The sequence below is a fragment of the Myotis nattereri genome, assembly GCF_964212035.1.
Source record: "Myotis nattereri genome assembly, chromosome: 7".
Classification (NCBI taxonomy): Eukaryota; Metazoa; Chordata; class Mammalia; order Chiroptera; family Vespertilionidae; genus Myotis; species Myotis nattereri.
The window spans coordinates 4,158,294-4,185,460 of NC_138082.1; the positions used below are offsets into that span (position 1 = coordinate 4,158,294).

A 27,167-nucleotide genomic window follows, 5' to 3' on the forward strand; every position below is an offset into this window, starting at 1 on the left:
ACAGCTCCATGAAGGACCACATTTAAAGGACAGCCCTTACTTGGATGTACGTTTTAAGGATCACACATCTAATACATTACGTGTCAAGACGTTTGCAAATCTAGATTTATTATGTTTAATGTGAAAACAAGACAGCTGGTATTGGCCGAGCATGTTAGCCATCACTAAAGTACATCACAAGACACATAGCTGGAGTTCATGAACATATTTTAAAAATAAAACTACATGATGCTCAGTGGAAGATCATGCATTTGAAATTTACCTTGAAACATTTATATCAGAATATCACAAGTCATAAAGATCACCTATGGTTACACTGCTGAGCTGAACATTGCTAATTTTCCCTCTCGTTGTGTCTCCACTTGCTAATTTTCCCTACCGTTCTGTCTGCACCACAGCTCCCTGACACTAGAATTTACTACTCCACAGTTTCACACCTCCAGGGCCAGTGAGATTCAAAACTCAGCCTTTGAAGTGTGAATCCTCTCCAAGGGCTAGAAAAATAACTAAAACTACTCGCACCGTGATCAGCTGAGACCGGGCATGAGAATAACTGTGCACTACCCATTTGCTCATAGGAAATGTTTAGTTTGTGAAATTAGAAGGAAAGCAAACTGGAAAATGATAAAAATGGCAATTTATTCAAAATCTAAACTATTCTTTCGAGGTGAACTCCTGTCCTAGCTCCTTTCTGAGGGTCTCCCAGCTGACACCCACCTTTGCTCAATCATTCCTTTCTGCTAGCGACACGTGACGCGTGGGTCAGATTATTCCACACACACACACGCTTCCAAAAGGCTATGCATTCCCAACGGGCTATGCGCTCCTCCGCAAGGAGAAGAGATGATCTTAGAGTCTTTCCTAGCCCCACGGTGCTGTCAACACAGCAGATGCCTAAGAAAATGTCTGGTGATTCTTATTTGTTAACAAATGCCAAGTGGGGAATTGCAACTATAATAATTGAGATTGTTTCATGTTATTATTTGTAGTTAAGGAAAACCCCAAGACAAGAGTGTATTCGAGAAGGAGTATAGTGGGGGCAAAGACAGACGGATAGCATCGGGGACTAATTCTTCTTTTGAAAAATAGATTGTCTCCTATTCCCTAGTCAGTCTGCTGCTCAGCACAGATGAGCTACGTAACCAGACTGGTTCATTAAAACACAGTCCCTGTAGCTCGCCATGACTCATCGTTTCGACGAAGCTGCTATTCTGGGAATCAAATGTGCTAGTTTTGCTACTCTCATGACACCCAAAATAATAACATGAAACTTAATTTTTAATGACTTTGTATTCAGTTAATAGCCATTGTATAGCTCCATCTCTGTATGGACCCAGCATCTAATAAAACTTAATAATGCAAAGAATTATCACAGCAACCCCTTTGAGAAACGATGGGCTGCTCTCAGTGCTTGGTATTGAAAGTTTGTAGGTCTGGCTCAAGGAAATTCTCTAGATCATTAAAGAGCCCTTCTCCATCCATCTGTCTCTCCACTGCCCTGGGTCGCCAAACTTCATGCCATGTTAACATGGTTATTGTCTGTTTCATTCCTCTCTGTATCCCCAGGACAATACATACAATGTTGAACTAATGAATGAGTCATTTATCGTATCAGTTCTTCGGAAAGCTCCAAGCCCAGATCAAAGCCTTGAGCTTCAGTTTGTTTAAGATCCGGGCTAATGGTGAAAAGTAACAGGGCCCGGGAAATTACTGGGTCACCATTTCCTTCAGCAGCAGCTCAGACAGACTTTATAGAGGCTTAGTATTCCAAGGATATTTTCCATTGTGGTTTTACTGCCTGGGAAAGGGGCCTTATAGAATTTTGAGAGCTTTTAACCGCAGAGGTGGAACAAGTATGTGTGTGTGGGGGGGGGGGGAGAAGGGGGTTTGAGGGGAATGATGGGGGGGCCTCAAAGTGGGTGGATTTGAGAGCACACCTGATAGATTTCAGAAGGAGCCTCATTTCAAACATACTGTCAAACCTGAAGTGATTTCACAAGTAAAGCCCATTCAAAGGCAGGCACTGGGCACTTGCACATTTGTCCTGTAGAATGTATAGGAAGCAGTTGGTCCACCGGCTTCAGTCAGGAAGGATTTTGAAAGTCAGGCATTCTGACCAGACCGTTTTGAGAAAACCGTGCCTGCTTCTTCTATGAAGAAAACACAGGTTTTAGAGCCACCCTTTCCCCAGTACACTAAGTGTTGAGTCGCCCAGGTCCTGGGTTTGTTGTGGCTCGAGATCAGTCTTGTTCATCTTTCATTTGTTAATCTCTGGTCTCTCTCAGGGCCTGCATGTCTGATCCCTTGAAGGCAGTGAGCATTTCTTGTGAGCACAAATGCTGGGGGGATTAAAGCACATGCAGCACCCTGAGGTGCAGGATGCCCCCCATATTCAAGAGTCAAAAATGACAGAGAGTATTTTGAAGGGTGCCGACAACTCAACGGACAGCGATAGCCGCCCTGAGAAATGGGGGTGGGAGAAGAAGCAGCCCTGAGTCACTGATTTTGGTCAAAATTAGCTAATCGTGATCCTGGTGCCTGTGAGTGGACACTTGACACCAATTTAGTGAGAAAGACAAAAGGTCCCAAAGCAAAGTTAAGAGAGAGTTATGAGAAAAAAAACAAGTTTAAGAGGGCAGACGGCATCCATCCAACCCTAGATCCCCTGCCACGCACATCCACCTGCCACGTTTATATTGACCTCCAGTCATAAAACAGACTAGCGAAACCCTTTAAAGCCACGTGCCTCGCCGGGGGCTCCTGGAGGACAGGACGTTGATAACGCATCCCAGGAAAGAAGTCTTTTCCCGAGTCTTAGGGCCTCCCCTTCAGCTCTCCGACATGCGCACCCCTAGCACGTGGGCTCGTGGACCGAAGCCACCAAAACACTTCTTGCTGTTGAGATCTACAGCTTCAGGAAATTTAAACTTTTCACCTGGAGGAAATCACTCTTATTCGAAGGCATAATCTCTGCTGGCTTTCGAGGTAAAATAGCTTCACCCTCACTAACTACACAAACCTACAGGTCCCTTCCCCACAGCCCACAATATAGGCATGGTGTGAGCGCCCCCTGCTGGCCCATCACTGCTCCCTCGTCAGGAATCCAGGAAGGGCCCGAGTTGTAGGATAGAAAAGATGGCCATTTAGGGTTCAAGAGGAGGAAACACCAAGAAGCTTTTAAACAGCAAAACAGAAGAACAGCTCTTCTTACTCCGAAATAGGTGCCGACAGTAATGGTGAACCTATGACACGTGTGTCAGAGGTGACACGCGAACTCATTTTTTGGGTTGGTTTTTCTTTGTTAAATGGCATTTAAATATATAAAATAAATATCAAAAATATACGTCTTTGTTTTACTATGGTGGCAAAGATCAAAAAATGTCTATATGTGACACGGCACCAGAGTTAAGTTAGGGTTTTTCAAAATGCTGACACGCCGAGCTCAGAAGGTTCGCCGTCACTGCCTAAGGCGTTAGCCAAAGGAATATGTAAAGGACACATTTGACAAGTATTTGCCAGCAGCGTGTGCGACCCCAGCAGAGCCTGGGCAGGCGGAGTGCACGGAAGGGCTGTCACTCCCGGGCGCTCTGGCCTCCTCGTTGGCATTGAGACACATGGGCAGGCAGTGTCACTGCAGTGGTGCCCACACCGCCTCCACCAGCAGACGCGGGCCTTCCCCTCACAGCACGAGCGGAAGGCTGCAGCTTTAGCGGAAGAAAATACAGGAGCGTCACGGAGGTGGGCCGAAATCTGCTGAGGGCCTTGGGTTTTTCTGCCTTTGAAAGTGACTTCTCCTATACGCTGTGCGCCGGGAAACCGAAGAGGGAAGCTGTCCGCTTTCTATTTTAAACCGCTCACTCCGGAGAGGAAACCCAAGTGAGAATCAATGGCGAGTGCAGGTCAAGCTCACTGACAGCGCCCACCGGGGCCTGCGTCGGGGCTGCTGGCAAGCAAGTGGAACGGGCGCGGTGGGCTCCCACTCTCCGAGTCAGCAGACGGGGCTGTTTCGTGATATTTGCTATCTTAGTAAGGCCGCGATTTGGTCAGATCGGATTCCGTTATCACCATCTGTTACAGATCCTACATGGAACATAAATACAGAAAGCCATTTAAAGGCCCCGCCACCGAGCTGTCGATTTCCGATAGCTTCGCTGCCACCCCCGTGGCGATGCTTGAGCGGCATACACTTCAAATGGCAAATGAAAAACAAAGGTGTCCATACAGGTGGGCTCTGCTGAGAAGTCACGGTGGCAAATCCCCAAAGTGCATCCGTCTGCGTTGGCCCTGAAGTCGGGGAAGCTGCCTTCGATGGAAACAGCGGGCTCAATGCACGGGCTCTGGTTAGCTAACATGATGCTTTTTAGGAAACACTGTCATCTCACAGCACACTATGCACTCACTGGTGCCGAACGTGTGTGGGGGACCTGAGCAGGGCACAGCGAAGGCACCGGGTGGTTCTCATTTCCCTTCCCCCTCCACACCCCCATCCACGCCGGCGGCCGCGCTTCTGCTCACCCCGATGTGCACATGAAATGAATGGAAAGTGACTGGAGGAGACTCGGAGCCCAGTGCGCCCGCCACCTCCGCCTCCTCTCCGTGGCACCGTCTCTGCCAGGTCAGGGTCGTCTGTACTCATTCCACTCCAGTGACCGCTTTGCTGGTTGCTTTGCTTCCTCTCTTGCTTCATCTATAATTCATCCCCCACAGCGCGCCGGGGCAGTCTTCTAAGAATACGCAGCAGATTCTCACTCCTCTCCCAGAGCTCCCGTGGCGCGATGAGGAACATCCCAGGGCCTTGGCCCTGCCCACTGTCCTTCTCCACCGCCTTCCTGCTCCACGCTGTGCTCAGTCACCCTCCTCCTTCCCGCCTGGACACTCACGTCCCTCGGGCCTGGCACTGCTCGGCGCTTCGCTCTGGACGCCCTGCCTCTGGTCCCGGTGCACGTGCCCGTCTTACAGGTCAGGCGCTCCGTGCACACCTCACCCTCCGCAAGACCGGCACTCCGCACTGTGTCGCCCTGTTTTACCTTAATCAAAATCATCCCGCTCTGAAACGACCCTGTCTCTTTTCTTGGTACGTCTGCTTCCTGCCTTTAGACTTCAGCTGAGTGTGAAAAGGGATTTCCCTCGTATCTCAGTGTCTAAGACAGCGGTTCTCAACCTGTGGGTCGCGACCCCTTTGGCGGTCGAATGACCCTTTCACAGGGGTCGCCTAAGACCATCCTGCATATCAGATATTTACATGACGATCCATAACAGTAGCAACAGGACAGTTATGAAGAAGCAATGGAAATAATTTTATGGTTGGGTCACCACATGAGGAACTGTATTTAAAGGGCCAGAAGGTTGAGAACCACTAAGACATGGATGGAACAAAGTATAATAATGTTATGCCATTTTATCAATATGAGAGAGCTAGTATAGCAAAGGCATGAGCACTAGGATGCCCATAAATGCTAGGGGAATACATAGTCTGAGTAAAAATAAAAACTGTGTCCATGTGTGTGAGTGCGTGCACACACAGGGAATGAAGAAGCCGGTTTCGTCACACAGAACAAATGGCGAAGATATTTCTCTGATAAGTGCAAAATTCCTACTTAACAAGCAGCACCATCCTTTGAATCAAATTAGTGCATGCTTACTATATTTAAATATGAGCGACTGTGCTCATTTTAAATCCCTACCTTTCAATTATATGGCGCACTGCATATGAGAGAAGGAAGCAGGGGGAACTTTGGAGATCCAGGGGCCTGGGCTTAAGTCCTGATTATGCCGCTGATGACACGGTCCTGGGCAAGTCACTTAACCTTTTTGTCTTTTATTTTCTTATTGGAAAATGGAGATGAGCCGTAGCCAGTTTAGCTCAGCAGATAGAGCATTGGCCTGTGGACCAAAGGGTCCCAGGTTCGATTCTGGTCAAGGGCACATACCTTGGTTACAAGCTCCTCCCTGACCCAGGCCTTGGTCAGGACTCGTGTAGGAGACAACAAATAGATGTGTTTCTCTCACATCAATGTTCCTCTCTGTCTTTCCCTCTCTCTTCCACTCTCCCTAAAAATCAATGGGAAAATATCCTAGGATGAGGATTAACAAACAAACAAACAAACAAACAAACAAACAAGACTCAGCTAAGGCCCTAGCTGGTTTGGCTCAGTGGATAGAGTGTTGGCCTGCAGACTGAAGGGTCCAGGGTTTGATTCCAGTCAAGGGCATATGCCCAGGTTGTGGGCTCGATCCCCAGTAGGGGGCCTGCAGGAGGCAGACAATCAATGATTTTCTCCCATCACTGATGCTTCTATCTCTCTCTCCCTCTCCCTTCCTCTCTGAAATCAATAAAAATATATTTTAAAAAAAAGACTTAGCTAAGGAGCCAGCTCTTGGACAGTGTCCTGAGTAGCTGGGGTATGTACACTTGTGTAAAAAAAAGAAAGAAAGAAAGAAAAGAAAAAATATAAAGAAAATGGAGATGATATGTCTTTCTTAAAGAGTTATAGCAAGTTCTTACTGTAGGGCTCTAAGATGCCTGACATATAGTAGGTACTCATGATAAATGTCTTGATTAGAGACAGTATAAATTAGTCTTCAGAGGCTTACAGTGGGCTTATCAATGATTGGGGAAGATGAGCTGCATGAACATTAAGTGATTTGTGTAAATCCACATATGTAAATGAGCAGTGGCATGTCTTTATGGGTGTTTCTGTGATTGCTGGATTTAAAAGAAACGTGCCTAAAAGCAAGACACTATTGGAAGCACTTTCCCATCTACCCCCTTTCATTCCAGTAACCTCAGGGAGTATTATGCAGCTACTGCATTTTCTTTCGCTTGGCCTTGTCCCAGAGGAACAAAAATTAGAACCCCTGTCAAAGGGAGTGCTCCTTCAGCATTATCAGTAAATACCGTGTGCTAGAAATGTCAGAAATAGGGCTTTTTAATGCTCAGATATTTAGAGCTAAAAACTGCTCAGAAAAAGTGAGAAAAATATCTCCGGATTTAGAAAAATTTAAGTCTTTGCTGAAACAAATGCGTTATTCAGTGTAACAGAATCTCTTTATAGATACATCCAGCCAATCCTCTGGAGTCCACAAAAATGAGCTTTGCCTTCTACGAGCATCTGCAGGTGTAGCAAGAGGCGCCTGCCCTAGTTTGTGAGGCGGTGGCAGGCCCAGGATGTGCTCAGCCAAAGCAAGCCTTTAACTGCTGGGTTAAAAAAAAATGGTTGGGCTCAGCCAGTGTGGCTCAGTGGTTGAGCATCCACCTATGAACCAGTAGGTCATGGTTCGATTCCCAGTCAGGGCACATAGGGGGCAGTCGGGGGTGTGTATAGGAGGCAGCTAATCAACGATTCTCTTTCCTCACTGATGTTTCTCTCTCTCTCTCCCTTCCCTTTCTCTCTGAAATAAAAAACAACAAAAATGTAGTTAAGATAATAACATTCTGGTGGTTATTATTAAAAAAAAAGGTTGAGTGGCACTAAGAGGCTCTGGATCTCAATCTTTCCCCTTTTGCAGACAATGAAAAGGCTTGTGTCCCATCCTACCCGTCTTTATCTCCTTGTCCAACCCTCCCATATTGCTGTTCCTACAGAGAGAGGCCCAGAGGAGGGCTCCATGAATCTCTCTGCTACGGAATGGCAGCCCCAAAACTCTTCACTAAGCTTTTTATTAACTGAATGCATTGGTGTCACTTTGGTTAGGTTTGCACGTGCTGCCTAACATATAGTCGAGACTCATCCAGAATTATACGACAGCAAATACCAAAGAACTTGGAATATAGATCTTTGCAAGACTCTACTCACAATGAATGTATTGCCTTCCTGTAGAGCAGTGGTTCTCAACCTTCTGGCCCTTTAAATACAGTTCCTCATGTGGTGACCCAACCATAAAATTATTTTCGTTGCTACTTCATAACTGTCATGTTGCTACTGTTATGAATTGTAATGTAAATATCTGATATGCAGGATGGTCTTAGGTGACCCCTGTGAAAGGGTCATTCAACCGCCAAAGGGGTTGCGACCAATAGGTTGAGAACCACCGCATGAAGACAGGTAAATATGTGTGAAAGAGACTGAGAAAGAAGAATTATTCAATATATTTCTATATGGAAATGCTTTCACATTTCCAGCTGGAGGCTTGAGTCCTCTCAGCCTAAGGCTCAGGAGGAGGCTCCAACAGTCCCACTGGCGACGCCTCCTCGGGTCTCCGTGTGCCCTGCCACCAGAGGCGATAGAAAAAAGACCAGGGAAAACATCCCAGGGGCCAGGAGGCAGGTGGTCAGGGCTGCAGCAGAGTTTCCGAAGTGTGCACCACGGATTACTTTTTTTTTTTTAATATATTTTATTGATTTTTTACAGAGAGGAAGGGAGACGGATAGAGAGCTAGAAACATCGATGAGAGAGAAACATCGATGAGAGAGAAACATCGATCAGCTGCCTCCTGCACGCCCCCTACTGGGGATGTGCCCGCAACCAAGGTACATGCCCTTGACCGGAATCGAACCCGGGACCCCTGAGTCCACAGGCCGACGCTCCATCCACTGAGCCAAACCGGTTAGGGCCGGATTACTTTTTAAAACATTCCTAACATCTTTGTTTAAAAAAAAGATTCATGGTCAAGGTGTTCTTTTATTTAAACAAAGTTCAGCGAGCTCCTTTACTGTACGAGTTCTCAGTGTTTAGTACGTGACTAAGGTGACCGATCCTGACAGAGGAATTTCAGTGCTAAACCCTGGAAAAGGGGCGGAGCGAAATGGAACAAGCTATCATCCTACCTGTGACTCCACAATGAGGTACCGCCTCACACCTGGCCGAATGGCTAACGTCCACACATCAACACCCAAGGCTCAGCGAGGGTGTGGAGGGAAGGGAACCCTCGTGAACTGCTGGTGGGAATGCAGACTGGTGTGCCCCCTGTGGAAGCCTGTATGGCGTTTCCTCAGAAAATTAAAGATGGAACTGCCTTTTGACCCAGCGATCCCATTTATGGGACTATATCATCAGATTCCCAAAGCACCAATCAGAAAGAAAGTATGCCCCCCTATGTTCATAGCAGCACCAGTTACAATAGCCAAGATCTAGAACAGCCGTGGGCAAACTATGGCCCGTGTGCTGGATCCAGCCCGTTTGAAATGAATAAAACTAAAAAAAAAAAGACCGTACCCTTTTATGTAATGATGTTTACTTTGAATTTATATTAGTTCACACAAACACTCCATCCATGCTTTTGTTCCGGCCCTCCGGTCCAGTTTAAGAACCCATTGTGGCCCTCGAGACAAAAAGTTTGCCCACCCCTGCTCTATAAACAGCCCAAGTGCCTGCCCATCAGCAGATGAGTGGATGAAAAAGCTGTGGTACATCTACACCATGGAACACTACGCAGAAATAAACAAGAAAACCATACCTTTTGCAACAGGATGGATGGACCTGGAGATTATGTTGCTATGTGAACAAAACAGAAACAGAGGCATGGATACATGGAACAGACCAACAGATGTCAGTGAAAAAAGGGAGTGTGTATGTGTGTGTGTGTGGGGGGGGGGGAGGCAGGCAGGATAAAAGAAGGTAAAGGGGAAAAAAATGCAGCATTTTTCAATCTCCTTAACTGGTTATCCTCTGCTTTAATGGCATTTTGAGGCATTTATGTTCTACAGAACACATTTTCAAAAGTGCTGGGCTAGAGAAAGTTGGTCAGCTCTCTTACTCAGCACTATGAAACATTAATTCAATCGTTGTCTGGTCTGGCAAGAACAAAACCTGTTTTTCCTAACGAAGTAGCCTCCAGCAGCATTAAGTGCTGTTTTACATGGGGGAGAGGTAGAAAGTCCACGTCTGGGACACTTTCTCCCCCGGATTTTCTTCTCAAAACATCTATGTGTTGGGGGTAGAGAAACAACTGAGGGGAGAAATGCATTAAATGAGTGAACGTTGTATGTGTTAATATGGAAAGAAACATTAAGAGGTAGAACATATAAAAAAACAATGCAGCCCACCCAAGCCTGAAGCTATTTTAAATTCCACCTTCATTGTTCCTTGATTGGACCTAAAGCTCTTTTTCTACAAAATGTTGAACACCATTGCTGTCTCTTTACTTCTGACATTTTGCATAGAGAAGTCCTCTCTCCTTTACTAGTCTGCTGTCCTGTATCGTTTCTCCAAAGTCAACCTTTTATCCCTATGAATATTACTTTATATCTGGGCCCTGCACCCCCACACTGCTCCAGCTTCTCTGATGGGTGGGGGGACATAAATGAGACGGAAGAACATGGGGAAGGTGGGGACAAGGGTGAGAGCTATGACTCAGAGTTTGTGGAAGAAACAGAATCACGCTGTGGACTTCTCTCACAGAATGACATCGCTTCTGGCATTTCTGATGCCTAAGTAAGTTGAAGGGCATAGTTAGAGGTGACCGGAAAGTAGATGAGTAGCCTTGTGCTCACATAGACATCAATTAATTGCCAGGATAGGAGTTGACATCACCGCCATGCTAATTCCGTCCATCCATCCGTCTGTCCATCCGTCCATCCATCAGTCTATTAATTTCACAAATATGCATCAAACACCTGCCACATGCCAGGCACAGGTCTGTGAAATTCTGCTGGTTGCATCTTTACTGTTGGTCTGATGACAGTGAAGTGACTTATTCTAAAGTCATCTCCCTAGCATCTCTATGGCTTCACAGAAAGGCTCCATCTTCATCCTCCATATACCATGGCATCATTCCTAGAGCAAGAGCTGGAACTCACAGAGTTCTATCCTCTTATTTCATTGAATTAAGAAACTTCCTATATATAAGGAACTAATCTCCAGGGTTTTATTTTCCAAGTAATATTCTTTTATGGCTAAAGTACATTTTATGTGGGGGTAATCATTGTAATTCCTTGAAAACTCAAAGACTACGGGCTTTTTCCACTAGTTCCGGGTCAAATTAAATGAAGGCATCAAGTGGATTTCCAAATGACTCTATTCTCTGGCCAAAGTCATTTGGTATTTTAATAAGCAATTTGGATGTGGAATAAAGGAGTCACATAGGGTAAAATTACCTCAATTACCTACAAACTAACTAATCAGGATCCTAAAATAACCTCAATTTGGTTTCCCTCTGCACACCACTCTTAGGAGAATGAGGTGGATCACGAGGGAAGATGTGATTTACTATATCAGATGCCATGTGCTTCAAAAGTAAAGACCGCCTTTTATTCTACAAATGATGGGCGGCCATTGTTGGGTTGTAAGCAGGGAAATGAAATGCTCAGTTAAGTATTTTCCATAAATCATTCTGACTGTGCAAGAATGAAAAAAAATGAGGGCAAGACTAGAAGCAGAGGGACCAGTGAGGAGGCTCTTACCACATTATAGGAGAGAGGGCTAGCGGTTGGTCCAGGGTCTGAGAGCTCTGCACCAGGGGAAATGCACCCAGTGCGCTGACTCATAGGCTGGACCGGCTTGAGAGTTCTGCCTCATCCTATTTCCAAGCCGAGCATGGCATGAGGGAGCTCTCTCTTCATGAGAGGCCCAGGGAGGTCCCTGAATCCAGGCCAGACGCAGCTGGGGACGCTGCCCTCAGGGCAGCGAGAGCGTGCGCCCCAGAACATAACCCTTCGCCTCCTCCCGCTGTTGAAAATGCAGCGTCACAGCTCTACTGCTAGTCCCCCTTCTCCTCGAAACTGCCAGCTGTGTTTCTCTTTCATTATATTTAAAAATAACACCTACTTTCCGAGATAACCGCGCTCAAGCTGCTATTATGGTTGTCTTTTGAGCAACTGAATAGCATCCTCCACGTGGCCACCTCTCCGACTTTCAAGGATGAGGTTGCCAACTGCATCTCCCAGCCCCGTGGGTTCAGGAAAGACGACACTGTACAGCTCGGCGTGTCTTCTCACCAAGTTCCCGCCTCATCACTTACACCCACGTGTCAGGAGGTCTCCGGCGGAGGCCACGCTTCCCGTCAGTGCGAGGCCTCAGGGGGCCAGGGGTGCCTCTGCGAGGACTCTCACCCCGATTCAGTGCTTACAGGATCAGGCAGGGTTTCGTTTCTTTTTTTCTTCTCTTTCCTTTTCTTTTTTTTGTTAATTCTCACCCAAGGATATTTTTCCACTGACTTTTAGGGAGAGCGGGAGAGTGAGGGAAAGACAGAAAGAAACATCGATGTGACAGAAATATAGGTATTGGTTGCCTCCCGCATGAGCCCTGACCAGGGCCTGGGCCAAGGAGGAGCCTGCAGCCCTTGACCGGAATCGACCTGGGACCCTTTGGTCCACAGACTAATGCTCTATCCCAGCCGTGGGCAAACTACGGCCCGCGGGCCAGATCCGGCCCGTTTGAAATGAATAAAACTAAAAAAAAAAAAAAAGACCGTGCCCTTTTATGTAACGATGTTTACTTTGAATTTATATTAGTTCACACAAATACTCCATCCATGCTTTTGTTCCGGCCCTCCGGTCCAGTTTAAGAACCCATTGTGGCCCTCGAGTCAAAAAGTTTGCCCACCCCTGCTCTATCCACTGAGACACCCCGGCGAGGGCCATGCAGGGTTTCTTAATTCAGCTGGGACAAGGTACGTGTAGAGCGCCTCAGCTTTGGGTAGACACCATCATAGCACGGGCTCCCTCTTTAACTGATTCCTTGAAATCATTCTGTGTGTGGCCTTCACCCAAAGAGGCAGTATCTGCACAGCCACCCTGTCAGCTCACATTTAGGACGGAGGGGTGCACAGAGCAGCTGGAAAATGGGAGGGCCTGGGAGAGAGACTCAGTCCATAAGAAATAGTATTTAATCAGGAATGGGTCCAGTTTCAACGATCCATCTGCAGAACAGGTGTGGGAAGCAGCGGGCCAAGCTCACTTAGAATCCAATCCACCACTTTTCTCCTTTGAGGAGGAGGAGCAGCACGGAATACAAAGCTAGGTTTTTCAGAGCAAGTTTACTAACTGACGCTAACTAGATAATTCCTTCGGTCTGACTCATTGGGCCAGGATGCGAACATTATTTAAACATACTGTTTGCTATTTATTCCTAAATTTTTTTTTAAATTCCAACGCAATAACAAGTGTATAATTTACCAGGGATGATGAAATTGCTCTTTGTTAAGTACACACTGAAAATCATATGCTACAACATGGATTGTACATTTAGTACAGTAACAAAGCTATATTTTCAAACCCAAATTTGAATCAAATTAAATACAATTTGGCATGTGCTGCAGCACACAGAGGGAGTCCTACGTATTCAATACTGTCTGGAAAGAAGTAAAATTTTCTGCTTACTTAAAAATATCAGAACAGGAAGAGGACATCTTAAATAAAACCCCGATATAAAAGTACCTTAAAGAAAAACTTTGAGTTTCACTATAGTAAACACTAGGATATCTATTCAGTACAGAACCATAGACAATGGTTTGAGGGGAGCAGACTGGTAGATGTAAGATGGCAAGGGATCCGCTAGAGCAGCGATTCTGTACCTGTGGGTCGCGACCCCTTTGGGGGTTAAACGACCCTTTCACAGGGGTCGCCTAAGATCATCAGAAAACACATATATAATTACATATTGCTTTTGTGATTAATCACTATGCTTTCATTATGTTCAATTTGTAACAATGAAAATACATCCTTCAGATCAGATATTTACATGACGATTCATAACAGTAGCAACATGACAGTTATGAAGTAGCAACGAAAATAATTTTATGGTTGGGGGTCACCACAGCATGAGGAATTGTATGAAAGGGTCGCGGCATCAGGAAGGTTGAGAACCGCTGCGCTAGAGCATATACCACCAACTCCTGAACATCAACGGCCACCAAGGAAACCGTGTCCTTTAGCTGCAGAAGGCGTCCCTACTGTCTTCCTTTCCCAGACGCCATGCGTCCTCAACACAGGCCCAGAGTGACCCTTGGCATCAGCTGTCAGGTCTCAGCACGCTCTCCGGCTCCAGGCCCCGTGGCTCCAGCTCACACACAGGAAGCGCCCTCCCGCCCCCTTCCTCACCTCCCAGCACCGCTCACTCAGCCACCTCGCACCCACATCAGCTCAATCCCTGATCTTCCGGGAACGCCCCGCTCTGCAGCTGCTTCCGAGGTTTTGTGGTCCCTGAAGGTCCTTCCCTCGCCTATCTGCAAGGTTTGCTCCTTCACTTCTTCCGACGCCTGCCCAGGCCGCCCTGCACCCCAACACATAGGGAGCCCCACTCCTCACCTGCCTGCCCCCGCCTGCCCCCGCACACAGAGCACTCGTAATCACTGACGGTCTGCATTTGGCCCCGTTTGTTTGTTTACTGCTTGGCACACGGCGCAGAAATCAGCTCTCCCGCGGCAGCACCTCTGTGTCGTGTTCCTTCTTTCACAGCTTATAGGTTGCCGAGGGCGCCATGAAGCAGCGTCCCCATTTCCCCCTTGACGGCTGCTGGGATTGTTGCCCACAGAGGCCTCACAGCCCAGTCCCTCTGCAGGTCAAGTCTGAGCCGGAGACAGCCACCTGGCCTGGAGGAACACCCCTCCTGGCGGTTGCCAACCTGCATGTCAGTGGTGGGTGCCAAGGCCCGGCCCCAACGTCCCAAGTCAGCGCAAGGCACAGGGACCGTCCCCTCCCGAAAGCTCCAGGGCCACACCGGTTCCTCGCTCCCTCCGCCCAGTCCACGTCCCCCCTTCCACAGGTGCTGCTTCTTAGAACTCCTCGAAGGCACAGATCTCAGCCTCAAGTCTGTGCCCTGGGAAGCCCTGGCAGGGCGGCGCGGGAAGCAGCGAAAAACCTGCCCAGGGTCACCCTGCTGGTAAGTGGTGGAGCCGGGATCCAACCCGCAGAGCATAGCTCCACGGCCTGTTTTAACCACGACTTCTTGCTGCCGAGCACATAACCATACTCCCCCAGCCCCCAGCATTTGAAGTCTATTAAATACTTTAGAAAAAACACTTGTAAAAGAAAGGCAGTGAGGTTAGGCATGGGGATGAAGAGGGAAACGAATAGAGAGAATAGATGGCAATGAGCATGTGCTATGGACTGAGGCGTGTGATGAGCTGAGATAACAGACAACAACAAAAACCCACAGGGGTTTGAGTTCTACGCTGAATGGAACAGGTGATTTCAGAAACAAAATGAGAGCTGGAAGGGAGTCAGGAGATGGGATGATGAAATCTCCTGTGGTTGTTGACAGGGTCCATCCTCCGAATAAACCACAGAACGTAGGGATCTAGCATAGTGACTGCAGAAAGCTACTGCAGGAGGTAGGCAACCTTGCAGACTATAGCCTCCTTTCTTCTTAAAGTTCCAGGACTGGCTTAGTTACCATATAGACCAGGGGTCCTCAAACTACGGCCCGTGGGCCACATGCAAATACAAATATTGTATTTGTTCCTGTTTTGCTTTTTACTTCAAAATAAGATGTGTGCAGTGTGCATAGGAATTTGTTCATAGTTTTTTTTTTTTTTAAACTATAGTCCGGCCCTCCAACGGTCTGAGGGACAGTGAACTGGCCCCCTGTTTCAAAAGTTTGAGGACCCCTGATATAGACTCTTGATAGAACTGTGGGCAAGACGTTTATCCCTTCTGATCACCCTCCACACACGCAGAAGCTATTACTGTGATCAAAAAAGGGGTATGTTACAATAGTGCTTTTTAGAAAACAGAGATTGTTTTAAAAATAATTATACATGAGGCTAAGCATCCTTTCAGACTTACCTAGTTCATGTTCTATCCAGCAGAACTATAACAAAATCTGCCCCTCTATTTTATTTTATTTTATTTTTTTAAAATATATTTTATTGATTTTTTACAGAGAAGATGGGAGAGGGATAGAGAGTTAGAAACATCGATAAGAGAGAAACATGGACCAGCTGCCTCTTGCACACCCCCTACTGGGGATGTGCCTGCAACCAAGGTACATGCCCTTGACCGGAATCGAACCTGGGACCTTTCAGTCCACAGGCCGACGCTCTAACCACTGAGCCAAACCGGTTTGGCTCTGCCCCTCTATTTTAAAAGAATCTATCTAAAAAGCTCAAATCCCCTCAGAGAAACTTCACAACGCTCAGAGCCCTAATGGCAATGCTTCCTTGTAAGTGTACTGATCTCTCATATTGTGAATCCTTCTTCTTCCTCCTCCTCCTTTTTGTGTTCTATGGAGGCAATATGTCTACCATTGCAGTTTTAAGAATAATTATTTGTTGTTTTAACATCATTTCTTATTCCTCACATACTCATGCACGCCTGGTTCCTCTGATATTAGCACTGTGATTTCACTTCTTTTTAAGGTTCAGAGCTAGGTGTCTCCTCTAAATACCGAGAACTGAAATAGGATTCATCATTCCTTATTATCTCAGCATCAATACCATAGGAGCAATCACTAATTAAAAGATTCAAACTTCTAATTAAACTCTTCCGAGAAATGATATTCTCAGAGTAACGGGGACCAAAGAGCAAAGGTAATATAAATTCTTTTAATTTCATTTTTAATCTTTTAGAGTTCAAAGTTCTTTACATTCGTTTACTATAATCATCTTTCCTAGAAGTAGATATCATTCCCTTTTAATGATAAAATAAATGAGTCTCCAAGGAGACCGAGAGTCAAAATCTGATAGGCATCCTCTGAGCCAATAAAAATCTGAATACAAATCTCCTGATTGGAAACCCAAAGCCACTTGTGCCACTGCTCACGGGTCCCCTTCTTTTCCTAGACATGGTTTTAGAAGCGCAGATGGAGGGTTCAGACAAAAGGCTGGAGCATCCATCTCATATTCCCAAGCCATCTTGTCTGGAAATGCAGATAATTACTACTCTTCCACTACGAGAAAAAATACGTCATTTTTATTTTTAAGACGGTGGCCATCTGTGAAAACCAAGTACCGCCATGTTAAGAGCGAAGGTTCCTTTCTCCGCCCTTTTCATCTTCCATCATTCTCACTTTGCTTCCCTTGCTGTGTGTTCGTTTTTGTATTTTCCGGTTTCATGACCCATTGCATGTTCTCCAGTCATCCCACCTCTATTTCACTCCTGTTGCAATACTGTTTTTCTTTGAGGTAAAGAGAAAGCAAAATGGCCCAACTGGTATGTATGGCTCAGGGGTTCAGCATCGACCCATGAACCAGGAGGTCACGGTTGATTCCCGGTCAAGGCATAGGCCCAGGTTGCGGGCTTGATCCCCAGCGGTGGGGGCTGAGGGGGCGTGCAAGGGGCAATGGATCAATGATTCTCTCTCATCACTGATGTTTCTATCTCTCTCTATATCTCTATCTCTCTATATCTATATCTCCCTTCATCTCTGAAATCAATAATAAAACATATATATATATATTAAACATATAATATATATGTTCAAAAGAGAAAGCAAAATGGATTCCAACCGATGGAAAACGGAGATGAGGTTGAGGTTCAGATAGAAGGTTATAAGCCCATCTTAAGGCGGAACAGCAGCCCTGGGGCGTGGAACAGAAAAGTGGGGGTGCCTTCTGCTTGTCTCCCCACAGTCTACCCTGGAAGAACCTCGAGCCTAGCATACATGATACATTTTCTTCACTGGGTCAGTTTTTCAGCGGAAGGTGCTACCGACGGACACCTATCAGACTTTGGTTGTAATGTGAACTCAGTGGAGGAAATACCTGGTGAGGCATATTGTGTTTGCCAGAACTTGACCATGACAGTTAAGGCGAAGAAGGTACAAAGTGAGGTCAGGAAAGGAATACGGCAACGTCGAAAAAAATTACCTCGCCTTGTATATTTTATGAAATGAATATGTACAGTTCTTTGTTATTCACAGTATATTTAACATTTTACTTCTGCAGGGAATTGCTTTTCTTTTATAGTTAGAATAATAATTTCCCCATTGTGTGCTAAGAAGAAAACTTACATGTAATCTCTTTGAGTGTAAAGAACTGTGTCATATTCACTTCTACAGCTCCAAAAATCTTGCCACAATACCCAGGATATATTATGCTTGTTAATTTTGATTAGATTTCTGAATAGCATCGAATCTACATTAGAAACATAAAGATTTAAAAAAATGATTTTCAAGTTCTTAAACTTCATAAAGTACTGTTTTTAGCAATCCACATAATCAACAATGGTAGCCTAAGGTCTACAATTTGTTGCAATGTAAACATTTCTTGTTCTATCCAAAATGCATGTGAAGTAAATGTCCTTATTGTGGACATCTGAGTAATACATCTAAAGAAAAATTATACCGGACACTTTTGTATTAAATAAAAGCATATCATAACTGGTTTTCGACACTAAAGTTATCATAACAACAACTACCTGGATCATTCAAATAAAAATCGGGCTTTCTTTTTACAAATAATGGGCATAAATTTAATTTGATCTATCACTGTACATATCTGACATTTCTCTATTAAAGAATTGTCTTAAAATTACATAATTTTATAAGTTGCAGAATAAAGCCCCCAATGCTTCATTTTACCTTATGAAATAAAAATATACTCATTTATCTATGCCATGTATCTCGGATACATTTTATTTCTATAGACATTATCATAGACCTTCCCATCTGACATTAAAATTTAATTGGGGATTCCTCCAGACCTATAGCAGGACAACACACTTATATATTTTATTTTAATTTATCTTTATTGTTGGAAGTATTATACATGTCCCCTTTGTTTTGTGTTTTTTCCCATTGACCCCCTCCACTCTGCACCCTCCCCTCACAGGCCTTCACCACTCTATTGTCTGTGTCTATGCATTTATATTATTTTAATACTTAAAATACAGTTTTCATTTTACTGGACGTATATTTTGTTTTTAGGAATCTAATCTATCAAAAGTCTAATCCATCTAGAAACAGCTTTAAAAAAAGAGTAATGAAAGATATTCGTTGTCACTTCCTTATGACTGGAAGACTGAGAGGAAAGCAGGGGTTAAAAATTGTCTTGTTACCACCCACACACCCATGGATTTTGAGAGGAGGCTCCTTTAATACCTCTTTCTTCCCGCAGTATTCGTTACTTAAGGAAGTCCGTAGGTGGGGAAGATGTTATTATCCCTCCCACACACACCCTTTTCCGTATTTACAACATTCAATCTCCATGGATATAAGTACAGGAAGCACCAATCCCTTTCTTTCAACTACTTTCTGAAATTTCTGAAATGTGGCCCATACATTACCACACATTACCTTTCTACAGAACGCACATATAGAGTTATAGTTTACCCTGAATTTTTTTCCAAATAAACATTTTTGTGTGAAAAGAGAATTCCATAAACAACAGATCCTAGGTTCAAAACTAATAATATAGAAATACTCTTTGTATTGATGAGTTTTCTTAAACACTCAAAGAGGATGGGATCACGGGAGTGGGAAAGGCCAAGATGTGTGTACAGCATTTGTTTCTTACTGCACTACAATGACAGGTATGAATGAACGCACATTTGCAGATCATGCTGGAGACACGGTGAACGTTTTCCCTAAATAAAGTTAGCCCTTCAAATAGTTTCCTCTGAATACACAGATCAACAGTTAAAGATTTTACAACTTCCTATAAAATATATACTAACAAGATAAATTTTATGAAACCTTTATATCCCTTTTATATTGTCGTAAAAAGGTTTCCTCAAATGCAGTAAATGACAGGTGTGCTATAGAGCAGATAAGTTCAACTTAAATTATTTTTAACTAATCAGATCTAATCTTCATTGCTAATGCAATACTCATTCATTTAAAAAATGTAGAACAATCTAAAGAAGTAAAAATTGACGTATTTTAAAGTGATTTTGGATTTGGAGGTTTAATGGTATCATTTATGATAGTTACATATATAAGTATTTTGTAAATAAATCTGTTCACTTAAGTATTCAGATCAATGCACTCCATTGGGAATTATAAGAAACTTTGTTAAAAATAAATTAAAAATATACATTAACCATTGAAAGTGCTTGCAAAATGACCCAATTAGTAATTAAATACACATTATTGAGAATGCATCCTATAAAAATCAGTTAGAACCATCACAAGCGAGGATTGTGGGATTAACCAAACCCAATGATTAAATTAACCAATTCAATAACTTCTAGTTAATTCACAGAAAATGAATTATGGCTCCTCTAGCACCTTGGAGAGAGGAACTCTACTCTGTCAGCACACAAAGGCAGGTCCATCCTGTATGGCAGAGGTAGTGAGTCACACATGCTTCATGCACCATCCAATGTACATGTGAACCATCCTGCAGGTTATTCTAACCTAGATTTCTAGGTTCAAGTTATTGAGCTTTTTTGGCATTTTGTAATGTAGTAAAAAAATTAAAGGAAATTAAATCCATTCGTATTTCAGAGCAAAGGAACACAGAGTGTAAAAAAAAAAAATCAGTTAAAATAAAACTTCAGTCACTTATTTAAAAATTAGTTCATGTGACCAGGAGTAAATATTCATTACCACAATTTTCAGAACAACTATTTTAAAAGCATGTAATTCAGAAGTAAATGGGCTCTATGCTTTGTTCTAAAGCAGTTATCTTTTTTTTTTTTTTTTTTTTTTTTTTTAGCAGTTATCGCTTAAGAAGTTGCTTTCCTCCCCCCGCCCTCCCGTAAGTTACAATAAAGCACCTATAATTGAAAGGAAGAGTAAAAAGAACAAAAAGAGAAGAAAATAAGGAAAGAGTAGTGTTTCCAACTAGTGCATAAGCTTAAGTTATAAACATCATATTCATGAGATTAACAATTTTTTCTACACAAAATCACCTTACTCAGAATACAGGACTGCATCATGAGTCAAATATTTTAATATAAAATGCAACATTGAAGAATGAGGTTGACTTCGCTTTCACTAGTATGCTAATTGCAATGAATGAAAGCTGGGAACTAAACATAAAGCATGTCTTATTATTAAAAAGATAAATATTAAAAGATGATGTATGATATGAGAGCCAAACAGAAAAAAGTATATCATGCTGTTTTCACAGAAAGAGCAATGAAGGTATTCTGTGTTCTGTAATCTATTTTGTTTTCAAAGATGCTAAAATAATTACCAAGAGTTGTTTTGTGAAAAGTGGAAGCTCAACACAATATCTGCAAAATTAGATAGTCTACACATAAGACTAAATAGCTGGGAACTAAGCAGAATTTTTCACAGAAACTATTTCTTTACAAAAGCAATACTTTTAAAATTGATTCACTGCTTAACATTCTAATAGTGAAACACCTACTCAAGGAACTATCTTCTTTCTTTTTCTATTTCTTTAAGATAAAATTTGCTCTTCTAAGCTCTTCTTTTCAAACTGCTAGGGAAACTTTCTTAGAAATACTATATTCATCAGCCAGAGGGGGGGGAGGGAGACAAAATTTCTTAGAAGTAGCCTTATCCATACATCAAATGACTGTCCAATGCCATGTAATATTAATATATTTTATGCTGTCATGGTACTAAGTCTTAAATCCTGTCTCGTTTTAGTCTTCCTGGGAAAAAACTGTGCTCTAATATACTGCTCTAATTGTGTTCTCTGGGTATTGCTTATTTGAACTATTTAAGCCTTTCATTACATAAGGCTACTTGATCATTTGTAATGCACTGCCTGAACTAGATAAGATATGCAGTAGAGTTTCCTGAACTCACAGCCCTCTTTTCTCTACATTATCAAACTCCACATTTAAAGACCAAAATTTACTTGGAATCATATATTAATCATATTTAATCAGTTTATACTCCTTAAGCCACGCCTTGAGAATATTTATGTTTTTATTCATTGTTTTCTTATTGTTCCTGTTGAAATTATATCTAGTTTTGTGTGTTGTTTTTTTTCTTATTGGGCATAAAGCTGGAATTTTTGCCTAATTTCATTTGAAAAGCATTTTGGGAAATATACAATGAAGGTTCAATCCATACATAAAATCTTGTCGGTAAGTACTTGAGATCAAATTTTTAAAGTTTCTGGCTCTCTCTTACCTTATACACTTCCTCAAACATACAATTAAATAATGAAAACATCTCTGTATCTTATTTTAGTAAAAATAAATATAGATTTAATCAAAGTAAAGATACTATCCCATTTTCATTGGTCTAAATTGTGTTTATATTCTTTTACTTTCCTTTTAGGAGCTCAACTTCCTCCAGTTTCAAATTATTAATCTGATAATGTAGAACCTGTTTACAATATAGTTATGTATGTGTTAATATTAATACCTGGTAATTAATATCAATATTATAAAAAAACAATTATTTAAATTATTTTTTCATGAGTTCTTTTTGCCTTGACAAATATGCTTGAAATCTTCTGTTAGGAAGTTTTGACATGCATTTATAACTCAGACACAAACAAATAAGTAAACAATGAAGATTAGATGGAGACAGAATTCTTAAGTATAATTCATAAATGTATCAAATAATTTGCATAGTACATACATTTACTTATTAAGGATAATGATATATTTTTGTTTTCTCCTTTCCTAAAATGCAACTTGTAAATTCCTTTCAAATATTTATAATAGCAAATATATAAGTAAACAACCACAAGTAATATTCACATGAAAGTCTTCAAATATGTAAAAAGGCAACTCCTACCTCCATCTCCAGATCCGGATCCTGCATCTGGGAGGAAAAAAGAAATATTTTATTTTTGCTTGAAAAACATACTTAAAACTATTTATGATATTTTAGTTCATGTTTACTTTCTTCACTAAGACAGTAATATAATTGAGAAAAGTCCTATTATTTAATCTGAAAATATGTATTCACATCAATTTAATTTCTATAGCATAACTTATAAAATAAATTCTCTATTACTTTCATGCTTAAATTTTATTTAAAAAGGATTATCTAGTTTTAAAATAATTCCGAAACTTGACCGTGTAAAATCTCTCATTTTAGTTTTAATCAGGATAAATCTGGTGCCATTAAGAAAAACAAAAAATTTGAAAATGAGATGCTTATAACAATCAGTGAGACTTAGAATTTAAACAGTCTGACATGTAGCAAATAAACTCGTAATTAAGCTTTATATTCTTGAAAATTGCATATGCACAAAGAGAAAAACAGTTTAAAAATAAATCTCTTTTTATATAAATGTTAATATGTATTCCAAATGCCACAATTGTGAATGAGTCTATCAGCCACCAAGAGCATTCCTTGTCTTTGAAATCAGTAGAAGAGTGAGATTAACTAACTTTGTGTTTGTGCTTAAAACTGAATACACCCTAGGTGGTGCTCGCAATAAAAAGCAATCTCTCTTCTGCATTTTTCTCTCTCCATCCCTTCCCGCCCGTCCCTCCTACATGAGTACAACTGGCCAGAGGTGTCTATTTCTGACAGTTCCTAGAAGCACCCAATTTTCTAGTTGGAGTCAACAGCATTGAGATTCCATCTGCTCCCACCTGTTAAGTGAACAGACATTGCCTTCCTTCTACCTGCATACTTCTTTCCCACTTAAATACATTAGGTTATGTACCTTTGATATTAATACTGGGAAATAAGACTAGTACTGGTATTCTCTGCCTGGTATGCCCTCATCTCACGTTGAAATCTTAACCAGAGTTTAAGAACTATATCAAATGCCACTTCTGTAAAGTTGTGGTTGATATTTTATTCCAATGAAAGCAAAACTTGCCACCATGACACTTTATTGAGAGGCACTGCATGAAAAGAAGCATAGTGTATGAAAATCCACAGACGACCAACACACACGGAAGAATGGATGCCTCCTCAATAGCCTTCCTTGGCATGTTAGGCATTAGTCAGCCATGAAGGAGCGGTAGTTGGAATTGCCAGCCTTGGTGGAAACTCATATTAACAAAATTCACAGGATCTAACTGTATAAAAATGTCATCTTTAATGAACTGCTAATATGACTAAGGCTCATGTTTCTGGGCCATCATATCCTTTTTTGAAAGATAAGCTAGTTGGTAAAACAATCTATAATAACAAAAATGTAATATGCTAATTAGACTGGACAGCTGAATGACCTTCCGACGTCATTCCGGACGAAGCTGCAGAGGCAGGGGCCAAGGCAGAGGCGGTTAGGAGTGATCAGGCAGGCAGGCGAGCAGTTAGGGGCGATCAGGCAGGCAGGCAGGCAGAGGGGTTAGAGGCGACCAGGCAGGCAGGTGAGCAGTTAGGGGTGATCAGGCAGGCAGGTGAGTGGTTAGGGGCGATCAGGAAGGCAGGCAAGCAGTTAGAGGTGATCAGGCAGGCTTGCAGAGGCTGTTAGGGGCTATGAGGCAGGCAGGCAAGCAGTTAGGGGTGATCAGCCAGGCAGGCGAGTGGTTAAAGGTGATCAGGCAGGCAGGCAGAGGGGTTAGGGGTGATCAGGCAGGCAGACAGAGTGGTTAGGGGCAATGAGGCAGGCAGGCAGAGTAGTTAGGGGCAATCAGGCAGGCAGGAAAGTGGTTAGGGGCGATCAGGAAGGCAGGCAAGCAGTTAGAGGTGATCAGGCAGGCTTGCAGAGGCTGTTAGGGGCTATGAGGCAGGCAGGCAAGCAGTTAGGGGTGATCAGCCAGGCAGGCGAGTGGTTAAAGGTGATCAGGCAGGCAGGCAGAGGGGTTAGGGGTGATCAGGCAGGCAGACAGAGTGGTTAGGGGCAATGAGGCAGGCAGGCAGAGTAGTTAGGGGCAATCAGGCAGGCAGGAAAGTGGTTAGGGGCGATCAGGAAGGCAGGCAAGCAGTTAGAGGTGATCAGGCAGGCTTGCAGAGGCTGTTAGGGGCTATGAGGCAGGCAGGCAAGCAGTTAGGGGTGATCAGCCAGGCAGGCGAGTGGTTAAAGGTGATCAGGCAGGCAGGCAGAGTAGTTAGGGGCAATCAGGCAGGCAGGAAAGTGGTTAGGGGCGATCAGGCAGGCAGGCAGATGAGCGGGATGCAAGAGGGATGTCCAACTGCCAGTTTATGCCTGATCCCGCAAGGGTTCCTGTGGGATGGGGCATAAACTGGCAGTCAGACTTCCCACAAGGGGACCCGAACGCAAGAGGATGTAGGCCGGGCTGAGGGACCCCCCCCCCCCGTGCACGAATTTCGTGCACTGGGCCTCTAGTTTAGAATAAAAACCCTTTGCCCCTAACTGGTTTGGCTCAGTGGATAGAACATCGGCCAGCAGACTCAAGGGTCCCAGGTTCGATTCTGGTCAAGGGCACATCCCCAGTGGGGAGTGTGCAGGAGGCAGCTGATCGATGTTTCTCTCTCATCGATGCTTTTCACTCTCTATCCCTCTCCCTTCCTCTCTGTAAAAAAAAAATCAATAAAATATATATATTTTAAAAAAGAGTAAAAACCTTTTGTAATAAGTATAGAAAATAAGGATTTTTAAAAATTTCATCTTTATTGATGAAAGTATTACAGATGTCCCCTTTTTTCCTCCCATTGGCCCTCTCCACCCCGCTCCCCCCACCTCCAGGCCTTCACCACACTATTGTGTATATGGGTTATGCATATAGGCATACAAGTTCTTTGGGTAATCATATAATCTGACTATTTAATTGCAACAGATCAAAAAAGGCTGATGCATTCGTTTCCAGAGTAGAACAGTCCTGTCAACTTAACTGATAATCATAAGCCATGGCACCATCACTTCTGGACAGGACAGTGTTTAAATGACCAATGCTTATCAAATCTCCTTTTTGCATACCTTCCCAAATAAAATTTTAACTGATTTTATTTGAATGAATCGAAACCTTAATTCAGTATTATTTACAATAATCAGGGGCTAACAACAGGTTATATGATTATAGCACTAATACATTCTACCTGTGCTTTAGTTGAATGTGTATAGTTTTATTTTTTTCCCACTAGACCAGTGGTTCTCAACCTTCCTAGTGCCACGACCCTTTAATAGAGTTCCTCATGTTGTGGTGATTCCCCAACCAAAAATTATTTTCGTTGCTACTTCATAACTGTAATTTTGCTACTATTATGAATCGTCATGTAAATATCTGATCTGCAGGATGTATTTTCATTGTTACAAATTGAACATAATTAAAGCATAGTGATTAATCACAAAAACAATATGTAATTATATATGTGTTTTCCGATGGTCTTAGGCGACCCCTGTGAAAGGGTCATTCAACCCCCAAAGGGGTCGCGACCCACAGGTTGAGAACCGCTGCACTAGACCATAAGCTTCTTTAACTCAAAGCCCATATCTTGTTTAGTTTTCCATCCTTACATGAATATAAGAGGAAATGTGTGAAAGCTGAAGGATTCCAAGCTCCAAAAATTAGAATATTACTCACTGGATGACATAAGGAATGTTATTCAACCTTCCTAAGCTTATTCATCCTCTAGTCAATGGCAATAGCAATGTGCATCCCGTTGGGCTATTTGAGACTTACTACACAATATCCTCTTTTAAATGCTTAACACTGCACCTGAAACACAATAATTAGATTTCTGAGTAAACATGTTGCCTATTCATCTATAGGTTTCCTTATAAATACACATTGCTGGGGGAAATCAAGAAAATGGCAGTAGAATTTCGGCTTGTATTTCCCACGTATATTTCAAAAAAAAAAAAATTCATGCAGTTTGGTTCATAAGATAATCTGCATCTTATTTGCCCCATATTGAGTATTTAGGAAAGAAAGGAAAAACAGTCACTGAAGCTCATGGCATCACAATGCACTGGTGATGGAAAGCTTTGATGATTACTATAAGATGAGTCATTTCGGCAAACAAGGGAGAAGTGACCACTAAAACCTTATTAGTGAGACAGAAACACCTAAGAAAAAAAAGTCATGTGACTGGGCTTGAATCTGGGCTCCTAGTCAACGCATTTCTTATAAGGCAAGAAAGTGAAATAGACAGTGAGGCTGTTGACCAGACTGCCCAACAGAAAACCATTTTCTGGACCAAAAATGATGTTGATGTTCAATGAAATATGGGGTGGGCAAAAGTGGGTTTGCAGCTGCTCATCTGGAAAAAGACACGCAGGTTATGCTTATTACATTTGCTTTATTAATGGTGTTTCGCAGACTCGTGACTGTAAGCCTACTTTTGCCCACCCCTCTGTGTGATAAAGATACAGCCACATCTTTTACTGCCTTTTTTTTTCCTAGAGATCACATCTTGCCACCTCCACCCAGTGTCAAACAGCATTAGAAAATAAATGGAAAATTTACAAAGAAAAGAGTAAGGATCTCCTTTAGACCCAAAGTCAGAATCCCAATTTATTTAGAGTCAGACCTGGTTAATCAAAGTTACTTTGGTCCCTCCATCATTATTCAGATCAAAACCCTTTTAGATGTACAAGTCAATGGAGGA

At 42.8% G+C, this 27,167-nt stretch overlaps 1 protein-coding gene across 1 annotated transcript in view; it reads right to left on the reverse strand.

Annotated features, from left to right (window-relative positions):
- TMEFF2 (transmembrane protein with EGF like and two follistatin like domains 2) overlaps nucleotides 1-27,167 on the reverse strand; it is a 238,350-nt gene that overhangs the window by 195,384 nt on the left and 15,799 nt on the right. Inside the window, exon 4 of the mRNA XM_081095144.1 lies at nucleotides 22,488-22,514. Within this exon, the coding sequence (XP_080951270.1) occupies nucleotides 22,488-22,514 (27 nt within the window). The remainder of the gene's footprint in view (nucleotides 1-22,487; nucleotides 22,515-27,167) is intronic.